Here is a 23679-nt window from a genome sequence, read left to right as displayed (position 1 = left end):
ACCAACTGGGCACTTTCTAATTCCTGTTTAGTGCTGGGCTAAACTCCTACCCCATTGTGTGGGTTGGATGACTCACTCTGTTTCACATTGGAGTCTCTTTGGAGAGTGAGATGTTACTGCACAAGGGTGTGGAGCACCAACCATGAGAATTGAAGAGCTTTATTCAGGCCAGGACACAGGTTTGCTCAATCGATCCACAGCAGCATCTGGTACTGACTTACAATACAAGGAAGTGGTGGATGTTGGTTCAATTACAACATTTAAAAGACATTTTAAAAGTACATGAATGGAAATGGTTGAGGGGGATTTAAGAACAATGAAAATTACAGTACAGGAACAGATCTTTCGGCCCTTCAAACCTACGGTCCAGGAGTTGGCAGGTGGGACTATTTGAGTTTGGGATTATCTTCAGGTTGGACCGAAGGGTCTGTTTCCGTGCTGTATGACTCGATGAATATGTACTACTAGCTTCTCCATGTCTCACTAACCAATATACAAGACCCTCTACCTCCTTCTCAAACAAATCATCACCAGTGACCAGAACCATTGGCCTTTCTAGACCGTGTATTTTCACCTGCCTGGTCCATACTTACGTTTATCGGGATATTCCATGCCATGTAGACGTGTGATTTGAAGTCATCCATCCAGACCTCAGCAGCTCGGAGGGCGTTACGCTTGGCGTAGTAGTCAATGTCGTTGTTGTATGGCTTCTTTGTGCGTTCGATGTGGGCCACTCTTGAGCAAGGCAGGACCTCCATGCTGCCCCCGCACTGCCAGACCTGTGTGTGGGTGGGTGAGTTCATTCAGTCTCAGAGTTCACTGGAACCAAAATGCACAGTTACCACCCCCACACACCCCCGCCACAACCAAATCATCCCACAACATCAAACATCAAGAGCCCCACGCTGATACTAACCAAACAAACCGTCGGTTCTTTCACGGTGTCCAGGGAAACCTCACACCTACATCAAGGGGGTGTTCCCAAACTTTTTCCACTCGAGTTGTGGTTTCCAGCTTCAAACTGGGGTGGGCCCCTGTTGAGGGAGGGGTGGGAGGAGGAGGAAGGGGAAGCGGCCTGTTCGAGGAGGAGGTGTGGACTAGGGAGGGTAAAGGAGGGGATTCCATCACGCAGCACAAGAATGTAAAGCCAACCTTTCCTCCCCATTCAGGAGTCAGGAATTCCGGCCATGCCCACACGAGGATTCAAAGCTGGCCTGGGGATTGTTTACTCGGCTGGAGTCCTGGCAGCCACGATGGGCGGCACGGTGGCACAGTGGTTAGCACTGCTGCCTCACAGCGCCTGAGACCCGGGTTCAATTCCCGACTCAGGCGACTCTCTGTGTGGAGTTTGCACGTTCTCCCCGTGTCTGCGTGGGTTTCCTTTGGGTGCTCCGGTTTCCTCCCACAGTCCAAAGATGTGCGGGTCAGGTGAATTGGCCATGCTAAATTGCCCGTAGTGTTAGGTAAGGGGTAAATGTAGGGGTATGGGTGGGTTGCGCTTCGGCGGGTCGGTGTGGACTTGTTGGGCCGAAGGGCCTGTTTCCACACTGTAAGTAATCTAATCTAATCTACCATCTCACAGACCCTGCATCTCCTCTTGCGGTCCCCACTTTGGAAAGCCCTGACCTACAGGTGACTCCAACCCAAATGTCATGGTTGAATCTTAATTCCCTCAGGCCAACAAGAAATTAATGGCTGCCCAAAATCCGTGTTTTGGAAAAGTTACTAACATAATATGAAAGAATGACTACTCCCTCCCCAACGATGCACAACATAATCTCCTGTCCCTGGAGATGGACAAACTGGGGGCAGTGTGTGTTGGGGGAGTGGGGCATGCTCCAACAACAAGACTAACCTTCATTGAGATAGCACCTTCAGTGCAATGACATGTCCCAAGGAGCTTCACAGAAACATTATAAAGCACCGTGAGACACAGACACATTGTGAGACACTTGATTAGATGGGCAAAGGTTTGGTGAAAAACTTAAATTTCAAGCCATTTCTTCAAGGAAGAAAGCAAGGAAAAGAGTTAAGGCGGATTGGGAAAATGTTCCCGAATTTTGGACCGGGGTGCTCGAGTGATTAAGATTCAGGCTTAAAAAGCCAAGATCAAAAGTGTATTGATATCTTGGACAACTCCAGGTCACAGCAGAGATGGAGATGGACGGGCTACAGAGGGATTTGAGAATTTTAAAGATCCAAACATTGCCAGGCGTGGATTGGTGGGGAGTGTAAAACTAGAGGGCAGAGGTTTAAGGTGGGAGGGGAGAGACACAAAAATACCGGACAGAGGGTGATGAGTGTCTGGAACAGGCTGCCAGTGGTGGAAGTGAGTACAGTTTTGACATAAAAGACACATTTGGGACAGGTATGCGGATGAGATAGGTGACAGATGGGGACCAAACACAGGCAAATAGGACAAGTTTAATTATGAAAACTGGGCGGAACGGGAAGTTGGGCCGAAGGGCCTGTCTCCATGCTGTACACCTCAATGACTCTGGTAAGCACAGGATTTAAACTGTAAAACTGATGTGAGGCTGCAAGATATACTGATGGCCGGCCCCATCCCATCACACAGTGCCATTTAACTCAGCTCCTGGAATAGAGACATGGCTCACATAGTATTGAAGAATTCAGTTCCTGGTATTCACATACGTACACTACACTCACAGGCACTTCCAGGTCTAGGCTCTAGAGAAGTAATTCAGATGTACATTTCCCTCAGAATGACATGCTTCAAGAGAGCAGCACTCAATCCAATGGAGACTGAGAGTTTTCCACCATTAGGTGACATGCTGTGACACGGTGCTGATAAAATGAGATTGTCTTTGGAAGGCACACTACACACCTGCTGTGAGGCATAACGCAACAAATGGGATTTACTGAGAGTTAGGACATGCAAAGCAGGGTTTTAGGTAAAATAAGACAAAGGACAGCGGACGCTGGAGACAGACAAACAGACGCAGAAATTGCTGGGGAGATCCAGCAGGTCTGGTAGCATCTGGGAAACGGAAACCGAGTTAATGTTTTGAGTCATAGAGTCATACAGCTGTACAGCACAGAGACAGACCCTCCAGTCCAACTCATCCACGCTGACCAAATATCCTAAATTAATCTAGTCCCATTTACCAGCACTTGGCCCATATCCCTCCAAACCCTTCCTATTCATATACCCATCCAGATGCCTTTTAAATGTTGCAATTGTACCAGCCTCCACCACATCCTCTGGCAGCTCATTCCATACACGTACCACCCTCTGTGTGGAAAAGTTGCCCCTGAGGTCTCTTTGATATCTTTCTCCTCTCACCCTAAACCCATGCCCTCTAGTCCTGGACTCCCCCACCCCAGGGAAAAGACCTTGTTTATTTATCCTATCCATGCCCCTTGTGATTTATAAACCTCTATAAGGTCACCCCTCAGCATCCGATGCTCCAGGGAAAACAGCCCCTGGTCTATTCAGCCTCTTCCTATAGCTTAAAACCTGGCAACATCCTTGTCAATCTTTTCTGAACCCTTTCATGTTTCACAACATGTTTCCTATCGCAGGGAGACCAGAACTGAAGCCGGTATTACAAAAGTGGCCTCACCAATGTCCTGTACAGCTGCAAATGATCTCCTGACTCCTGTATTCAATACTCAGACCAACAAAGGAAAGCATACCAAATGCCATCTTCACTATCCTATCCACCTGCGACTTCAATTTGAAGGAACTGTAAACCTGCACTCCAAGATCAATGACCTTTCTTCAGAGTTTCGGGTTGAATGTGGGAGGCAGACCAGGTATTTGTTGGATTGTCATGTCTAATGTTACTGTGATGAGATGTTCAGCAGCAAGGAATAATAAGGAAATGGAAATTGACATGTTTCTTGTAGGAAATGGTCTCTGCCATTTTACACACATGAAAAAGCCTTGTCCTGAGATTTTAAAAAAACCCTTTAGCTCAGCAGATAGGAATTTCAGAAGCATGTCTTAGGGCTTTTACTTGTTAATGCCACATAGTGCTATTCTCTTCCTAACAGTCTGAATCAGATTTTTCTCAGATAAGAAAGATTTACAACCATACTATTTATTGAACTATTAGGATTTGTTCTGTGCTGTCAAAAGGTGACATTGTTGAAAACAAAATCAATGAAATTTGCCAGTGTAAGAAGTCAGAGTGACTGAAGATGGTATCATTTCACACCACTAATGCTATTAGACTTGCATATTACATTGAAAATTGAGTTGAAATACTATTAAATATTAATTAAATTTGTGCTTTCAAAGTGGGATAGCTTTTAATCCATAAGGCAAGCATAACATTGCAACGTGCTGTGTTTAGAATCGGTTTCTTAATGAACTTTGAGTTTTAAATTATCAAAAGTCTATTTCTCTCACTCAATTTCCCAGGGAGCTAAGAGCAAACCTATGCAAGAGATCAAAAGGAACACTCTGACTGATCAAGTACAAGTCTTATAGCTGGAAGGTCTTTGGCAGAATTTTCATCCCTCTGTCAGCACGCACCGTCGTTTTAGGACAACAGACAAAGGTCAGGAATGAAGAGATGAATTAATGCATTGGATTTCACTCCTGCATTACATCAATAGGCAGCACTGGGACTAATCCATCTGAAGAGAGACAGCCAGGAGAGAGTGAGAGGCAGCCTTTACATTCCGAAAGTGTTTGAAATTGGTGAATGTTCGTGCCTCTGAAGAAACCGGGGTAATTCCGAATTGCAATTAGATAAATGAAGAAAGGTAATTTATTAACATAGAGCAACTGAAGCATGGAGTGGCTGAAGGAAAAATCATTGCTGTATGGTTTCCCCTTAAAAAATACAAGGTTTTGATCAGATCAGTGAGATTTGGATTGTTCAGTCAAAGAGCAGTCTCAGGGAGAATATGCTGAATGCTCCCCCCTACTGCAATATAAATGTGTGTAGAGCTTCCATCAACAGTAACTGATGTAGCATCTCCAACACTGGGAAAAGGTCAGATAGGTGTACAATGTCAACCACTGCCAAAACATAGTTGGGCAGACACTGTCTTACTTCGTAACTCACTCTCCAGGGTCCAGGGTAGGGGAGAATAGATAGACATTGTTACTTAGACTACGGGGAGACAGAGATAATCGGTCTGTCTTCCTCAAAATCCATTCCTTACAAAGTCCATCAGGTTGGGTGGAGCTTAATACCATCTTCAGCATTAACCCTTTCAGAACCACTAACTTATACCTGAGAAATGCTCCAAGGCACCTCACTGAGATGGGCTGAGACGGAGACAGGGTGAGTTCAGACAGGAGTACAGTAGGACCGAATTGTTCATTCGATCATACCGTAACATAAACAGAATTAACCTGTTTTTCTAATCGACCCCCTGTTCACAGTCTGGAGCAGGTGGAACCTGAATCCAGCCCTCCAGGTCCAGGAGTAGGGACACTACCACTGCACAAGACTGGCTGTGCGCATATTTTAAAGTTCTCGATCCTGTTTTCAAATCCCTTTATGGCCTTGTCCCCCCCTATCTCCATCATCTCCTCCAGCCCCCACACTCTCTCTCTATCTCTGTAACCTACTCCAGCCACTACACCCCCTCCCTATCTCTGTAACCCCCTCCAGCCCTACACCCCCTCCCTATCTCTGTAACCTCCTCCAACCCTACACCCCCCCATCTCTGTAACCCCCTCCCTATCTCTGTAACCCACACCAGCCCCTACACCCCCTCCCTATCTCTGTAACCCCCTCAAGCCCCTACACCTCCTCCCTATCTCTGTAACCCCCTCAAGCCCCTACACCCCCACCCTATCTCTGTAACCCCCTCCAGACCCTACACCCCCTCCCTATCTCTGTAACCTCCGCCAGCCCCTACACCCCCTCCCTATCTCTGTAACCGCCTCCAGCCCCTACACCCCTCCCTATCTCTGTAACCTCCTCCAGCCCCTACACCCCCTCCCTATCTCTGTATCCCCCCCGCCCCAACACCCCCTCCCCATCTCTGTAACCCCCTCCAGCTGCTACACCTCCTCCCTATCTCTGTAACCCCCTCCAGCCCCTACACCCCCTCCCTATCTCTGTAACCCTCTCCATCCCCGACACCCCCTCCCTATCTCTGTAACCCCCTCCAGCCCCTACACCCCCTCCCTATCTCTGTAACCCTCTCCATCCCCGACACCCCCTCCCTATCTCTGTAACCCCCTCCAGCTCCCCAACTCTGAGATGTTTCCTTCCCTACAGTCTGGTTCCTTGGTCATCACCAGCTTTTAAGTTCTTCACGTATCTGCCTTCAGATGTCTCGGCCTGCAGCTTTGGAATTCCCATCGTAAACCTCTCTGCTTTTGGATTCCTGTCTCCATGAACCCTGCAAAACCTCTAAAAGACCATCTCTGGCCAGGTATCCGATCCCCCCTCCTAATGTTTTCTATTTGACTCAGTGACATATTTTGAAGAGTTAAGATGCCTGTGAAGAACTTTGGGTCATTTAATAACTCTGAACTATGCTATAAAAATACAAGCATAGTTATTTCAACAATTGTTTAACGAAGGTCAACACATCTGAGGTTTTTGCCGTGAGATTACCATGTGTATGTGCACTCTCGATAACTCGTACCTTGCAAATGCAGATATTGCCTCTTTGCCTGGATTCATTCCCCATCTCGAGAAGGTTGCTTTGTTCAGTATTACTCTCCGTTCTCTAATTCTTGAAAAAGTCTCTGATGAAGGTGCAAGATTTTGTCTGGTCAAGTTGTTTGTAACATCTTAGAGTGAGAATACTGTGATTTTATTCATTTCTTATTGTTTTCAGACTGGAGGCCTGTGACCAGCGGTGTACTATAAGCATTGGTGCTGGGTCCACTGCTTTTCATCATTTATATACATGACTTGGATGTGAACATAGGAGGTATGTTTAGTAAGTTTGCAGATGACACCAAAATTGGAGATGTAGTGGACAGCCAAGTGGGTTATCTCAGAGTATAACAGGACCTTGATTAGATAGACCGATGGGCCAAGGAGTGGCAGATGGAGTTTAATTCAGATAAATGCGAGGTGCTGCATTTTGGGAAAGCAAATCTTAGCAGGGCTTATACACGTAATGGTAAGGTCCTAGGGAGTGTTGCTGAACAAAGAGACCTTGGAGTGCAGGTTCATAGCGCCTTGAAAGTGGAGTCACAGGTAGATAGGGTAGTGAAGAAGGCGTTTGGTATGCTTTCCTTTATTGGTCAGAGTATTGAGTACAGGAGTTGGGAGGTCATGTTGTGGCTGTACAGGACATTAGTTTTGGAATATCATGTACAATTCTGGTCTCCCTGTGATAGGAACGATGTTGTGAAACATGAAAGGGTTCAGAAAGGGTTTACAAGGATGTTACCAGGGTTGGAAGGTTTAAGCTACAGTGAGAGGCTGAGTAGGCTGGGGCTGTTTTTCCCTGAAGTGTCAGAGGCCAAGGGATGACCTTATAGAAGTTTATAAAATCATGAGGAGCATGGACAAAGTGAATAACTGATGTCTTTTTCAAAGGGTAGGGGAGTCCAGAACTAGAGGGCATAGGTTTAGGGTGAGAGGGGAAAGATATAAAAGCAACCTAAGGGGCTACTTTTTGACATAGAGGGTGGTGTATGTATGGAACAAGCTGCCAGAGGAAGTGGTTGAGGCTGGTACAATTACAACATTTAAAAGGCACCTGGATGGGTATATGGCCAAGTGCTGGCAATTGGGACTAGATTGGGTTGGAATATCTGGTCGGCATAGACGAGTTGGGCCGAAGGGTCCGTTTCCATGCTGTACATTTCTATGACTCTATGACTTAAGAACAGCACCACTAATTGTTATTAATTGTCAACTTTAAATCTGAAATTTTAATCTGAGATAAGCATATTTTTATTTAACAAGGTATTAAGGGATATAGGCCAAAGGCCGGTAGATGGAGTTATGCCATAGATTGGCCATGATCTCATTAACAGTGGAACAGGCCCAAGGAGCTGAATGGTCTAATCCTGTTCCTGAATTCCTAATTCAATATTAAACCTGGATGTAGGTTTGCTCGCTGAGCTGGAAGGTTCAGTTCCAGAAGTTTCGTCATCCAGTCGAAGTGGTGTCCTTCCTCATCCACCGTACATAAGGATACTAGTGAGAGAGGGTCATGTCGTTTCGTGGTGAGGAAAATCACCACTACTGTGTATTCAAAAAGAATGGGTACCCAATGAACACAGTCTGCCGATTTCTCAACAACAAACCCAAACAAGCAGACACAACACATCCAGAAACCCGAGCCACTCTCCCCTATATCAAAGGTATCTCAGAAATGACTGCCAGACTACTCAGCCCCTTGGCATCATGGTAGCCCACAAACCCACCAACACACTAAAACAGCAGCTAATGACCTTGAAAGACCCCATACAGACAACAAGCAAAACTAATGTCATTTACAAAATACCGTGCAAGAACTGTAACAAACACTATATTAGACAAACAGACAAAACACTAGCCACCAGGATACATGAACACCAGCTACCCACAAAATGACACCACTTCGACTGGGACAACACATCCATCTTAGGACAAGCCAAACGAAGACATGCACAAGAAACCGGGACTCTATCAACAAACACACTGAGTTAGACCCGATCTACCACCCCCTGAGAGAAAGAACATCAAGTAACTTCACCAGGAGAAAGTGAGGACTGCAGATGCTGGAGATCAGAGCTTAAAAATGTACTGCTGGAAAAGTGCAGCAGGTCAGGCAGCATCAAAGGAGCAGGAGAATTGACGTTTTGGGCATAAGCCCTTCTTCAGGAATTCCTGAAGAAGGCCTTATGCCCGAAACGTCGATTCTCCTGCTCCTTTGATGCTGCTTGACCTGCTGCACTTTTCCAGCAACACATTTTGAAGATCAAGTGACTTCATCACAGGAAATGACATCACCAACGCAAAGAAACCCAAACATATAAATAGAAAGCAGGAATTTTCAGCCTGAAGCCTACTGAAGATGTTACCTAGTATGGTGACGAAACGTCTGGAAATGAACCTTCCAGTTCAGTGAGCAAACCTATGTCCAGAACCTCAACCTGGGCTACAAATCTTCTCAAAGCTTGCCAATATTAAGTCATTAAACTAGTATTGCAATCAAGGTAACAAAGGTAAGACTTCCAAATACAAAGTACAAAAACCTCAGTGATCATCTAGAAATCAATTTACAAACAAGATGGTTCCCCAACCACAGGCACTCCCCGATGTCACCCATGGGTGTGGGATCCAAAATGCTATTGGGTGTTGCGCTCCATGGGCTCCCTGGTGAGCCAACACTACCCTGGTACTATACGGGGAGGCATCAGATATCAGCACCACCAGATGGCCAACACTTAGATGATGATAGCTGCTTTTTCATTTCCCTAAAGACTACTTACAGTCATAGAGTCTTAGAGATGTACAGATTGGAAACAGACCTTTCGGTTCAACCTGTCCATGCCGACCAGATATCCCAACCCAATCAAGTCCCACCTGCCAGCACCCGGCCCATACCTCTTCAAACCCTTCCTATTCATATACCCATCCAAATGCCTCTTAAATGTTGTAATTGTACCAGCCTCCACCACTTCCTCTGGCAGCTCATTCCATACACGTACCACCCTCTGTGTGAAAACGTTGCCCCTTGGGTCTCTTTTATATCTTTCCCCTCTCACCCTAAACCTATGCCCTCTAGTTCTGGACGCCCACTCCAGGAAAGAGACTTGGTCTATTTATCCTATCCATCCCCCTCATGAATTTATAAACTTCCATAAGGCCAATCCTCAGCTTCTCACGCTCCAGGGAAAACAGCCTGGAGTCTATTCAGCCTCTCCCTATAGCTCAAATCCTCCAACTCTGGCAACATCCTGGTAAATCTTATCTGAACCCTTTCAAGATTCACAACATCTTTCTGACAGGAAGGAGATCAGAATTGCGCGCAATATTCCAACAGTGGCCTAACCAATGTCCTGTACTTCAGCAACATGACCTCCCAACTCCTGTACTCAATACTCTGACCAATAAAGGAAAGCATACCAAACACCTTCTTCACTATCCTATCTACCTGCGACTTCACTTTCAAGGAGCTATGAACCTGCACTCCAAGGTCTCTCTGTTCAGCAACACTCCCTAGGACCTTACCATTAAGTGTATAAGTCCTGCTCAGATTTGCTTTCCCAAAATGCAGCACCTCGCATTTATCTGAATTAAACTCCAAGTGCCACTTCTCAGCCCATTGGCCCATTGGATCAAGATCCCATTGTAATCTAAGGTAACCTTCTTCGCTGTCCACTACACCTCCAATTTTGGTGTCATCTGCAAACTTACTAACTGTACCTCTTATGCTCACATCCAAATTATTTAAAGAAATGATGAAAAGTAGTGGATCTAGCACCGATCCTTGTGGCACTCCACTGGTCACAGGCCTCCAGGCTGAAAAACAACCCTCCACCACCACCCTCTGTCTTCTACCTTTCAGCCAGTTCTGTATCCAAATGGCTAGTTCTCCCTGTATTCCATGAGATCTAACCTTGCTAATCAGTCTCCCATGGGGAACCCTGTCGAACACCTTACTGAAGTCAATATAGATCATATCTACTGCTCTGCCTTCATTAATCCTCTTTGTTACTTCTTCAAAAAACTCAATCAAGTTTGTGAGACTTGATTTTTCACACACAAAGCCATGTTGAGTATCCTTAATCAGCCCTTGCCTTTCCAAATACATATACATCCTGTCCCTCAGGATTCCCTCCAGCAACATGCCCAACACCAACGCCAGGCTCACTGGTCTATAGTTCCCTGGCTTGTCATTACAACCTTTCTTAGACAGTGGCACCACGTTAGCCAACCTCCAGTCTACCAGCACCTAGCATGTCTTTGTTTACATGGGTGATAGCTCTCCTTCCAGGGCCCTGAATAAAGATGAAGAAGGTAGAGTCATACTATGTCTCTGAGTGTTTGCTTCATTGATACAGATATCTGAATAGGAAGAGTTTAGAGGGATAAGTGCTGGAAAATGGGACTCGATTAGGTTGGGATATATTCATCAGGACTGATGAAGGGCTTTTGCCTGAAACGTCGATTTTCCTGCTCCTCGGATGCTGCCTGACCGGCTGTGCTTTTCCAGCACCACTCTGATCTAGACTCTGGTTTCCGGCATCTGTGGGCCTCACTTTTGCCCAGTTGATTTTAACCTTACTGCAAATCCTCGTACAAGGATGCCTACCTTGAAGAAGTTCTCCTCCTCTCTCCAGAAGAATCTCAGTGACTCTCTCTCTCACTGCAACCCCCAGGTCATCTATCTCAGCAAGGGGCCCATCAATCACTTCTCTAGCTTCCCACAGAGATCAAGGGTACACCTGATCAGGTCCTGGGGATTTATCCGCCTTTGTGTGTTTCAAGACATCCAGCACTTCCTTCTCTGTAATAAGGACATTTTTCAAGATGTCACCATCTATTTCCCTACATTCTATATCTTCCATATCCTTTTCCACAGTAAACACTGATGCAAAATACTCACTCAGTATCTCTCCCATGTCCTACAGCTCCACACATAGGCTGCCTTGCTGATCTTTGAGGGGCCCTATTCTCTCCCTAGTTACCCTTTTGTCCTTAATGTATTTGTAAATTCCTTTTGGATTCTCCTTAACTCTATTTGCCAAAGCTATCTCATGTCCCCATTTTGCCCCCTTGATTTCCCTCTTAAGTATACTCCTACTTCCTTTATACTCTTCTAAGGATTCACTCGATCTATCCTGTCTATACCTGACATGTGCTTCCTTCTTTTTCTTAACCAAACCCTCGATTTCATTAGTCATCCAGCATTCCCTATCCCTATCCCTTTCACCCTGACAGGAATATTCTTTCTCTGGATTCTTGTTATCTTATTTCTGAAGGCTTCCCATTTTCCAGCCGTCCCTTTACCTGCGAACATCTGCCCCCAATCAGCTTTTGAAAGTTCTTGTCTAATACCGTCAAAATTGCCCTTTCTCCAATTTAGAACTTCAACTTTTAGATCTGGTCCATCCTTTTCCATCACTATTTTAAAATGAATAGAATTATAGTCACTGGCCCCAAAGTGCTCCCCCACTGACACCTCAGTCACCTGCCCTGCCTTATTTCCCAAGTGTAGGTCAAGTTTTGCACTTTCTCTAGTAGTACTTCCACATACTGAATCAGAAAATTTTCTTGTACACACTTAACAAATTCCTCTCCATCTAAACGCTTAACACTATGGCAGTCCCAGTCTATGTTTGGGAAGTTAAAGTCCCCTACCATAACCACCCTATTATTCTGACAGATAACTGAGATCCCCTTACAAGTTTATTTCTCAATTTCCCTCTGACTATTGGGGGGTCTATAATACAATCCCAATAAGGTGATCATCCCTTTCTTATTTCTCAGTTCCACCCAATTAACTTACCTGGATGAATTTCCAGGAATATCCTCTCTAAGCACAGCTGTAATGCTATCCCTTATAAAAAACGCCACTCCCCCTCCTCTCTTCCCTCCCTTTCTATCCTACCTGTAGCATTTGTATCCTGGAACATTAAGCTGCCAGTCCTGCCCATTCCTGAGCCATGTTTCTGTAATTGCTATGATATCCCAGTCCCATGTTCCTAACCATGCCCTGAGTTCATCTGCGTTCCCTGTTAGGCCCCTTGCATTGAAATAAATGCAGTTCAATTTATTAGTCCTACCTTATCCCTGCCTGCCCTGACTGTTTGACTCACTTCTGTTCTCAGCTGTACCTGTCTCAGATCGATCTCTTTCCTCACTATCTCTCTGGGTCCCACGCCCTCACCTTACTAGTTTAAATCCTCCCATTTTAGCAAGCAGTTCTAGCAAATTTCCCAGCCAGTATATTAGTCCCCTTCTAATTTAGGTGCAATCCGTCCTTCTTGTACAGGTCACTTCTACCCCAGAAGAGATTCCAATGATCCAAAAATGTGAATCCTTCTCCCATACACCAGCTCCTCAGCCAAGCATTCATCTGCTCTATCCTCCTATTCCTGCCCTCACTAGCTCATAGCACTGGGAGTAATCCAGATATTACTGCCCTTGAGGACCTCCTTTTTAAATTTCTGCCTAACTCTCTGTAATCTCCCTTCAGAATCTCAACCTTTTCCTTCCAATATTGTTAGTTCCAATGTGGACAATGACCTCCTGCTGACCCCTCTCCCCCGTGAGAACATTCTGCACCCTCTCTGAGATATCTTTGATCCTGGCACCAGGGAAGCAACACACCACTCTAAAATAATTCCAGGGCAACTATGACGTTGTGTCCAGGAGGAAGGGACACTACCAGTGTACCACCTGACCTTCATTATTTTGTTTTATGCTGAATGCCTGTTGCTCTGCCTAAATATTGTCTCGTGAGAGTAGCTGAAGGACTCTGGGTCTGTACTTAGTGGGGTTTAGATGGATGAGGAGGGATCTGATTGAAGCTTACAGAAGAGACCCGCGTAGAGTGGACGTGGAGAAGATGTTCCCACCGGTAGGAGAGACTAGGACCTGAGAGCACAACCTCAGGATGAAGGGATGACCCTTTAGAACCGAGATGAAGAGGAATTTCTTCAGCCAGAGGGTGGTGACTCTGTGGGATTCATTGCCACACAGAGCTGTAGAGATCAAGTTATTCAATGTATCTAAGGCAGAGATAGATTAGTAAGGGGTCAAGGATTAAGGGCTTCCTCCATCGCCAAACCCTAACCACCTGACACCTGGAAGAAGAATGCTTCACTTTCTGCCCTGGGAACCTGCAATCACAGGACATTAATGCGGATTTTATGAACTTCCTTATTTCCCCTTCCGCCCCCCCCCCCCCCACCTTATCCCAGATCCAACTCAGCACCACCCTCTTGACTTGTCCATCTTCCTTCCCAACCATCCGCTCCACCCTCCTCTCGACCTATCACCTTCTCTCCCACCTCCATCCACCTATCACATTGCCAGCTGCCTTCCCCCCAGCCACACCCCCTCACATTTATCTCTCAGCACCCCCCAGCCGCATTCCTGATGAACAGCTTATGCCTGAAATGTTGATTCTCCTCGGATGCTGCCTGACCTGCTGTGCTTTTCCAGCAACACACCCTCAACTCTGATCGCCAGCATCTGCAGTGCTCACTTTCTCCTCCTTGAGAAACCTATCAGCCGTGCAGCAAACTCAATGGACCGAATGGCCTAATTCTGCTCCTTTCTCTTGTCGTCTTATAATTCATGTGGCGTCAGTAGATACAACAAAACAACTCCTTGAGGTGCTGCAGCAATGATTAAAATATACCGTCGGGCACAGCAACTAACATGTCTAATATTGAAGCGTTTTTGTAACATCTCCAAGCACCAGATAGGATCATTAGTTGATGTCGTGTTTCGTTCTGTCTAGAAACAGTGAATTTATAATTTATTGTAAATCCCTAGAAATATTATGGGATGAGGTTCTGAAAAGGCAAACTAATTATGGTACAAATTGGGCAGCTCCTTACGAACACATGTTCCCACACTCACCGCACTGTTAGATAAATCATCTGGAACAGCTCAGTATTCCATTTCTTTTTTATTGTGGCACATGCATACAATCGCATCTTACATTTATATAGCACCTTTCACGGCATATCACTGTGAGATAATCAAACAGAACTGGACGCCAGACGTTCACAGGGAGATATTGTATTGATCAAAGAGGATGGGCCCATGGGTGTTGACAGTGCAGAATGAAGAGGAAGCCCTGTTGGCCCATTGAGTCTCTACTAGTCAACAAAGATATGACTACAATAAACCCATCTTTCTTGCCCATAACACTGGAGGCTACAATAAGGAGACAAGTAAATATCTAAATATTGCTCACATGAGAGTTTCTGACAACTCTTTCAGGATGTGGAGGGGGCTGGTGGTGCAGTGGAGGAGGACAAGCCAGAGGTCACATGACACCGGGTTATAGTCCAACAGGTTTATTTGAGCAGAAGCTGCCCCTTCGCTCCAAAAGTGTGTGATTTCAAATAAACCTGTTGGACTGTAACCTGGTGTCGTGTGACTTCTGACCTGGTGAACTCCTTCAGGCCAAGAGTTCCAGACTCCCATCACCCAGAATGAAACCATTTCTCCTGAACACTCCTGTTAACCTTCTACATGTCACCATGTCCTCTGGGTATAGTCATCTCGACCTTCTTATTCATCCTATCTATAGCCCTTGTAATCTTACACACTTTACCAAACTTCCAGCTCAGCACTGTCTTGTCCGGACTTGTCCTACCTGCCTATGTCCTTTTCCACCTATCCACTCCACCCTCTCCCCCCTGACCTATCACCTTCATCCCTCCCCCACTGTACTCTATGCTACTTTCTCCCCACCCCCACCCTCCTCTAGCTTATCTCTCCACCCTTCAGGCTCACTGTCTTTATTCCTGATGAAGGGCTTTTGCCCGAAACGTCGACTTCGCTGCTCGTTGGATGCTGCCTGAACTGCTGTGCTCTTCCAGCACCACTGATCCAGAATCTGGTTTCCAGCATCTGCAGTCATTGTTTTTACCTCTGGATGTTGGAGGGTCCAGCCTCTACCTAGTGGGTAGCGAACTGGTCTGTGTCTGGTGGGAGTTTGTGCTTTTGAGAGGCAGAGCTCCAATCAAGGGTAGAATTACCAAGAAAAGTGAAAGATAAACGTTACAAAGTAAAGTATCTCTCAACCCTAAATTATTAATGAAGAAACAAAAATTGGACGAGTAATGGCTCCCATTGTGTTGAAAGATGTGAATTGCTGTGGATGTAACCTTACATTTTATTGCAGAATTTATGTTTCGCTGAGATAGGGGGCTCGTTCTGAGCAATTGTTTACAGTGTGACACTGCATTGAGAAGTGGCATTTATGCTCGCATCGTAAATTTTAAAGGACAGGTTTAGTACTTTAAACTTTGTCACACTTGGGTTTTGATAAAGGAATTATTAAGACTTACAAATATCTGTCATTAGACGCTGGGAAATTGAACAAAGCTCGATTGTTTATGACCAAAGATTAAAGATCACTCTGAGAAAGATAGATATGGGATCCAGGTGTCATTTAACCAGTGATGAACATTAAGTGTTTGTTCCGTAGTTCGGTCCAGGCATGTTTGACCATTTCGTTAAAGCCCTGTACGTGTAGGATTGCCCACATTCTATAAAGGACATCTGCACTTTGAATCCTTTCCAACATAGAGAATCTGAGTGGGTAATTATCTCCTGGGAGAACCTCAGATGTTTCCCGGTCAGAAATACCAAGACACCAGATTATAGTCCAACAGGTTTATTTGAAATCACTAGCTTTCGGAGCACTGCCCGTTTGTCAGCTGAAGTGAAGGGACGCACGCAGGCACAGAATTTATAGGCAGAGACATCAAAAGATGGTACAAATGGTGCAGGTGATCAAGAGTGTCAGACTGTGTAACTAAAGTGTCAACCGCTAAATAGCAAGTGAAGGGATGACTTATGATGACCAGGGATGACCCATGCCTGGTTTCTTTCTCTTATAGTTTTTCCTATGATGTTCTTGCCTCGAGTCTGACGCAGACTCTCACACGGGCAACGTGTACCAGTCCCCAGCCTGTCTCAGCATCCGGAGAGTTTCGGGAGAGTTACCTCCTCTTCCTCCAGCCGTAGCGGAGGCTGCATCCATCTTGGATTCTGAGGACAGCTCAACATTAGGTGGAGGGGGAGAACCCCCTGCAGTTTCTGGCAGGCCTTCTGGCTGCCCTGAGGGGCCAGGTATGTTTTGCTCCTATCCTGTTTGTGAGGTAACAGCTTTCCGGTGATCCCCATGTTTGTCCCGGACTGTATCACCAACCTGAACTTTGTAAGTGATAGAACATGACCTCTCTCTGCACCCATCCAGGACCATTCCCGTGGTTCCAGCACCAAACTCCATCCCCTGAATTAACTTGTCCCTCTTGCTTAGGGGAGACATGTGGCTGGCATTGATGTTCCTGCTCCTAGTTCACCTCCCCCACCCAGGTCTGGGAATATCAGGGTTAATCTGGTGCAGAGGCTTCTCCCCATCAGCGTCTCTGTTAGAGCTCTCCCTGGTACTGTGTGTGGGGTGGTCCTGTAATCAAACAGGAACTGGGACGGTTTGGTATTGAGTGATGCTGTAGGCTGCTTCTTTAAGCTTGCATTCACTGTTTGGATCACTCTCTCTGACAGACTGTTTAAGACACGCTAATGGCAGGTGGTATGTATGGGAGAGATTTCTGATCATGTGGGCGATGAGCAATATTACAGTCTCTGCAACCACTAGCCACATGATGGTAAAAGTACGTTACCAGAGCAACTGAAAATCCTTGGGGGGAGGGTGGTGGTGGAATGCAGTGGGGTGGGGTGGCACTCTTTGGGTCATTTCGGGCTCAGGTTAATGCCATGAGTTTGGGGTTCAATCCCCATTTCAGCTGAGATTGCATTTGTGACCTTCCACCTGTGCCTGACCTGCTGTGGGGATAGGGGTCATACCAGCCCACCTGTGCCTGACCTACTGTGGGGTTAGGGGTCATAGCAGCCCACCTGTGCCTGACCTACTGTGGGGTTAGGGGTCGTACCAGCCCACCTGTGCCTGACCTACTGTGGGGTTAGGGGTCGTACCAGCCCACCTGTGCCTGATTTACTGTGGGGTTAGGGGTCATAGCAGTCTCCAGGTATGCACAGGTGAGGAAGACCCATTACTCTAAGAACAGGGGCAAATCCCCACATTAAAACAATATGACATAGGAGCAGTAATAGAGCATTCAGCCCATTGACTCTATCTGCCATTCAACTGGGAGTTGGGGGGGAGGAGTTTAACAGAGATATGCGAGGGATGTTTTTCACACAAAGGGTGGTGAGTGCCTGGAGTACGTTGCCAGAGGAGGGGGTGGAAGCAGACACAATAGCAGCATTTGAGAAACACGTGAATGACCAGAAAGGGAATAGAGGGATACGGATCCTCTAAATGAAGTCAGTACTGATATACAAGGGCAAAATGTATTGGTGAAGGGACCGACCTGATAACATTCAAGCTTAACATTAAGTTCAGCACCTTTCCAATTCTGTAGATGGAAGGGAATAATGTGGAGCGGAGTGGTTGTCGGAATAATTTATGTGGTTGAAAAGGCATCATATTTCAAGTGTGCACCCAGCGTTGTTATTAGGATATCAAAGGCTGGGGATTTTGGTCACACTGATAAATAAACAAATGATTCATTCAACAAAACAGGAATGAAGTTACGAATTTTCTCACCATTTCCATCTCCCCCTCCCACAGCACGTAAACAAGTTGTATTCATAGCCTGCTGCTGCACTGTGTTCAAAGGCATTGCTGGGCAGATATTTGCAAACAGATGGAAGTAATTTGCTGCATCAGTTATAAAATCTCCTCAGAGATTATAAACATTGAGGGTTCTTTGTTGCTGCCAGTCAAGTTAGAAAGACCGCTGATCCATTCAAAACAATGCTGGTTTGGTAAACAGATTCTGAACAGCGTTGTCAATCCAAATGAACATTGTATGTTCGAGGTTGCAAGTATGTTAACAAAGGGTTGGAGTGAGACTGAATGCAGTGTGCTTCAGGTAAAGTTAAAAATCACACAACTCCAGGCTATAGTCCAACAGGTTTAATTGGAAGCACTCTAGCTTTTGGAGCGTTGCTCCTTCATCAGGTGGTTGTGGAGGACACATAATTGATGAAGGAGCGTCGTTCCAAAAGCTAGTGTGCTTCCAATTAAACCTGTTGGACTATAACCTGGTGTTGTGTGATTTTTAACTTTGTCCACCCCAGTCCAAAACCGGCATCTCCAAATCATGCTTCAGGTAAGTTCACTTGCTGCATTGAAGTTGGAAGGTCTGCTGAGTTCAATCTTCAATGTGGCTGACCCAGGAGATGTGAGTGAGGGCATTCTCGCGTATCCTGCTGTGCTGAGCCTCACATCTCTGCTTTTTATTGATCCTGATGGAAATCAAAGCAAGTGCTTGGTGCTGCTAATGATTTCACTGGTCAAAACACAGGCTCCACTGTGTCACACTGAAAGCACTGGGCATTGTCAGCTAATTGGAAAGAGCATTCAGAACTGCTTCAGAAGTGGGATGATTGACAGTCAATTCTCCAGGGGGAGTCTTTACATTCAGGCAACATTGCACTTTAATAACTGGTCGAAGAGAACTCTTGGTTTGGGGGGAAGTTGATGGGGAATTATTTTCCTCTTCTCAACTTGGGATCTGGAATGCACTTCACTAAAGGTGGGACCAAACTCAAATGGAACTTTACAAGGAAGGTTAGATATTGAAGTAAAAACCAAAAGAACTGTGGATGCTGTAAATCAGAAACAAAACAGAAGTTGCTGGAAAAACTCAGCAGGTCTGGCAGCATCTGTGGAAAAAAAAATCAATTAATGCTTCAGGTCCAGTGACCCTTCCTCAGAACTGGCAAAGGGTCACCACACCCAAAACGTTAACTTTGATTTCTCCTCAGGGTTAGATATTTGCCTGTTAGAATGGGTATAGAGGCCCTTTGGCCCATCAAGTCTCTGCTGCCTCTCTGCAAGAGACACTCTGTTAATCCCTTTCCCAATCCCCTCCCTGGAGCCCTGCAACTTTGTATTTTGGGTGTTTATCCAATTCTCCTGAAAACCACAATCAACCCTGTCTCCCTCACCTTACCAGATCCCACTCACTGCGCAAAAGGAAGATCTCACTCCTGACACTGCTTATCTTTTTGCAAATCACTCTAAGTGCAAATTTTATCTCCTACCGGCCCTCCAGCTTTGAGGGACTTGGATAGAGGGGCACACCTCCTGACCACTGTTTAGCTAAAACAGGGAAGACTAAAATGTTCGGTCAATGCTCTGTACAGAGTGCAGGGTCTGGACTCCCATTTTACACCAACCTTGGTGACATGATCCATCATGTAAAATCCAACCAAGATGGTATGGTCCCTGGGTTATTAGACCAGTGATAAATAATGTGTGCCTTATAATCAATAATATATAACTGATAACGAGGAAGGGCGTTTGTGGTGCAGAGGGGAGAATCTATGGGTTTGAACCAACACTCAATGGCTATGGATGGGGTTGTAATCTGGCCAAACAGGTTGATAGCTAACCCTGACAGTAGACTGAGGGCAGGAGAGTCTCCAGGTCAGTATCCTGCAGAAAGCAATCACAAACCCACTCCAGTATGTGGGTGTAAGAGGCAGAACAATCCAATGGGTGCCCATGGCTCAGTAACCAGGATGGGAGATCAGACTGATGATGCTGCTGATTCACAAACAGGGAAATGAAAAAGCTACAAGACTGAGTTCCTCCTATGAACATCAAATATTTTTTATTCAACCATGGGATGTGGGTATCACTGGCCTGACCCAGCATTTACTGCCTGTCCCTAGTTGCCCCTTGAAAAGGTGGGGGTGAGCTGCCTTCTTGAACCACTTCAGTCCATGTGCTGTAGGTAGACCCTCAATATCCTTGGGGAGGGAGTCCCAGTGACACTGAAGGAACGGCGATATATTTCGAAGTCAGGGTGGTGAGGGGTTCAGAGGGGAACTTGCAGGGGGTGGTGTTCCCACGTATCTGCTGCCCTTGTCCTTCTAGATGGGTTTGGAAGGTACTATGTATGGATATTTGGTGAATTTCTGCAATACATCTTGTAAATAGTACACATTACTGTTCCTCAGCGTTAGTGGTGGAGGGAGTGGATGCTTGTGAATGTGGTGCCAATCAAGTGGGGGCTGCTTTCTCCTGGATAGTGTTGAGCTTCTTGAGTGTTGTTGGAGCTGCCCCCATCTGGGCAAGTGGGGAATATTCCATCACCCTCCTGAGTTGTGCCGTGTAGATGGTGGACAGGCTTTGGGGAGGCAGGGGGTGAGTTACTCCTTCCACATATCCTAGCTTCACTTCATAGAATTTGCAGAATTGTCACAGTTCATCCTCCTCCTGTCACTATTCCTGGATCTCTGAACATTTTAATCTCCTCCTTTTCTCCATGATGCCACACATTGTTTCCATTTAAATAATTTAGTGGAGGGGGGGTTATCATTGGACTAGTAATCGAGGGAACACATAGAATATTCTGGGGACTTGGATTTGAACCCCACCACGGCAGATTGTGGATTTTGAATTCAATAAGAAGTCTGGAAATAAAATCGAACGATGACCATCAATGGGGCATTATGAATGGTGCCAAACATTGTGCAATCATTGGAGGACATCCCCACTTTTGACCTTCTGAGGGAAGATGAAGCAGCTGAAGATGGTTAGGCCTGAGGACACTACCCTGAGGAACGCCTGCAGAGATGTCCTGGAGCTGAGATGACTGACCCCCAACAACCACAACCTGCATATCTTTGAACTGTGGGAAGAAATCCACGCAGACACAGGGAGAATGTGCAAACTCCACACAGACTGTTGCCCGAGGCAGGAATTGAACCTGGGTCCCTGGTGCTGTGAGGCAGCAGTGCTCACCAATGAGCCATCATGCCTCAAAAGGAATGGAGTATCAGAGGAGGGAAGTCTAGGTGAAACTATACAAGGCACCAGTTAGATCAAACTTAAGATAATATGAACAGCTTTGGGACCTTTATTTTTGGAAAAATATACTGGCAGTGGAGGTAGTCCAGGGAAGGTTTACTTGGATAAAAGCAGGAATGAAGGGAGTGTCTTACAAGGAGAGGTTGAATAGTTTGTGCCTATACTCATTGATGTTTAGACAAATGAAAGGTGACTAGATCCTTAGAGGGTTGGTGGAGAGAGGTTGCTTACCCTTGTGGAAGGGTCTAGGACCAGAGGGCATAATCTCAGAATAACAGGTCACCTAGTTCAGTATTTCTGCTCTCAGAGGGGAGTGAATCTGGGGTATTCCTTGCTGTGGAGGCCGGATTGTTAATGATAGTCAAAGCTGGATGGACAGATGTTTAATCAGTAAGGCAATCAAGAACAAGGAAAGTGGAGTTGAGGATTATCAGCTCATGATTTTATTGAACAGCAAACTCTGTCGGCCAAATATTCTGAAGGTCTGCTCTGGAACTACTGCCCGGGGTGTGGGAGGTTCGAGAGCACAGAGCCATTGCAATAGCCAGTTGTTGAAATCATTTCTTGATATCACATGGAGTGAATCAAACTGGCTGAAGACTGTTATCTGTGATGCTGGGGACCACTGGAGGAAGCTGAGGTTGAGATGGATTATCCACTCTGGACTTCGGGCCAAAGATTGCTATGATAGCCCCAACTTCACTTTTTTGTGCTGACGTGCTGGGCTCCCCATCGGTGAGGGTGGGGAGACTTGTGGAGCCTCCTCCCCCAGTGAGTGGTTAAACAGCCCGTCACCATTCCCCACTGGATGTGGCAGGACTGCAGAGCCTGGCTAGATGATAACGGTAGACTGGGGAAAAACCAGGCCATGAATGTTTCAATAACAATCTTGTCTAAACAACCCCCCCATCCTTCCAGGTTTTTTAAGGATTATTTGGGAAGTATGGTGACAAATGATTAAGATCCCCTCTCTCCAGGATGGACATGAAGCTAATGAAGCTTCCTGAAGAAGGGCTCATGCCCGAAACATCGATTCTCCTGCTCCTTGGATGCTGCCTGACCTGCTGTGCTTTTCCAGCAATACATTTTCAGCTCTGATCTCCAGCATCTGCAGTCCTCACTTTCTCCATGAAGCTAATGACAGCCAGGACTGTTCACATTCACAGTGAAGATGTCTTGCTATCTCTTAAAAGGTTCTGAAACAACTTTAAGTACAACACAGAATCATCTTGGAATTATTTTCTACATTGTTCAATAATTGCAAGTTGTTGCTACTTGATAATGTATTTACAGAATTTATTAATAAATGCCATTGGACTCACAACTATTTACATCCATTACTTATCACCAATAGGAAATAAGAAAAGGCTTGCATTACCATAGTACCTTTTGCAACCTCAGAATGTCACAATTGTTCAGCCAATGTACTACTTTTGAAGTACGGTTGCTGCAGTAACAAATCTTACAGTCAATTTGTGCTCCACAAGCAGTTATGTGATGTATAAAGGTACCTTAATAGGAAGGAATCATGGAATCCCTATAGTGTGGAAGCAGGCCATTCAGCCCATGGAGTCCACACCAACCCCCTGAAGGACATCCCATCCAGACCCACCCTATCCCTGTAACCCTGCATTTCCCATGGCTCACCCACCTAACCTGCACATTTTTAGACTGTGGGAGGAAACCCACACGGACATGGGGAGAATATGCAAACTCCACCCAGTCGCCTGAGGTTGGGTTTGAACCTCTGACCCTGGCACCGTGAGGCAACAGTGCTAACCACTGGGCCACCGTGCTGTCACTAAAATGCAAAATCAAAGTGAATACGCTCACACTTAGGGTATTCAAGATATCCCTTCCCTCTCACTTCGACAAACATGCACACACTCTTCCAGGTCACCACCACCAGAATTGTACTGTCTGCACCAAGGGATGCCAATGCATTGCACATTTTAATCCTGTTTCCTTCACTGCTTGAGGTGCGTTCTGTGTCAGAATCAATCCCCAAATACAAAGACACACTACCACTCCCCTCAGCTGTTAAACTGTGGCACATCTTATATCAGACATGGAGTAATATTTCATGGCTCTCTCTGCTATGTTCAAAGGATTTTGCAAAGAGAAGGTCTCTTTCGAACATCTCCTTCGCTTGCTCCTCCTGAATTTCAAGAGATCTCCAACACA

At 45.8% G+C, this 23679-nt stretch overlaps 1 protein-coding gene across 1 annotated transcript in view; it reads right to left on the bottom strand.

Moving 5' to 3' along the window:
- The window catches only part of galnt9 (polypeptide N-acetylgalactosaminyltransferase 9), a 282752-nt gene that overhangs the window by 85395 nt on the left and 173678 nt on the right, over positions 1-23679 (bottom strand). The window contains exon 7 of the mRNA XM_060843904.1: positions 594-779. Coding sequence (XP_060699887.1) covers positions 594-779 — 186 coding nt within the window. The remainder of the gene's footprint in view (positions 1-593; positions 780-23679) is intronic.

Source organism: Hemiscyllium ocellatum, chromosome 24 (genome assembly GCF_020745735.1).
Source record: "Hemiscyllium ocellatum isolate sHemOce1 chromosome 24, sHemOce1.pat.X.cur, whole genome shotgun sequence".
Lineage (NCBI taxonomy): Eukaryota > Metazoa > Chordata > Chondrichthyes > Orectolobiformes > Hemiscylliidae > Hemiscyllium > Hemiscyllium ocellatum.
The sequence above is the reverse complement of the archived record's forward strand: the minus strand, read 5'-3'. Positions and strand labels throughout refer to the sequence as shown.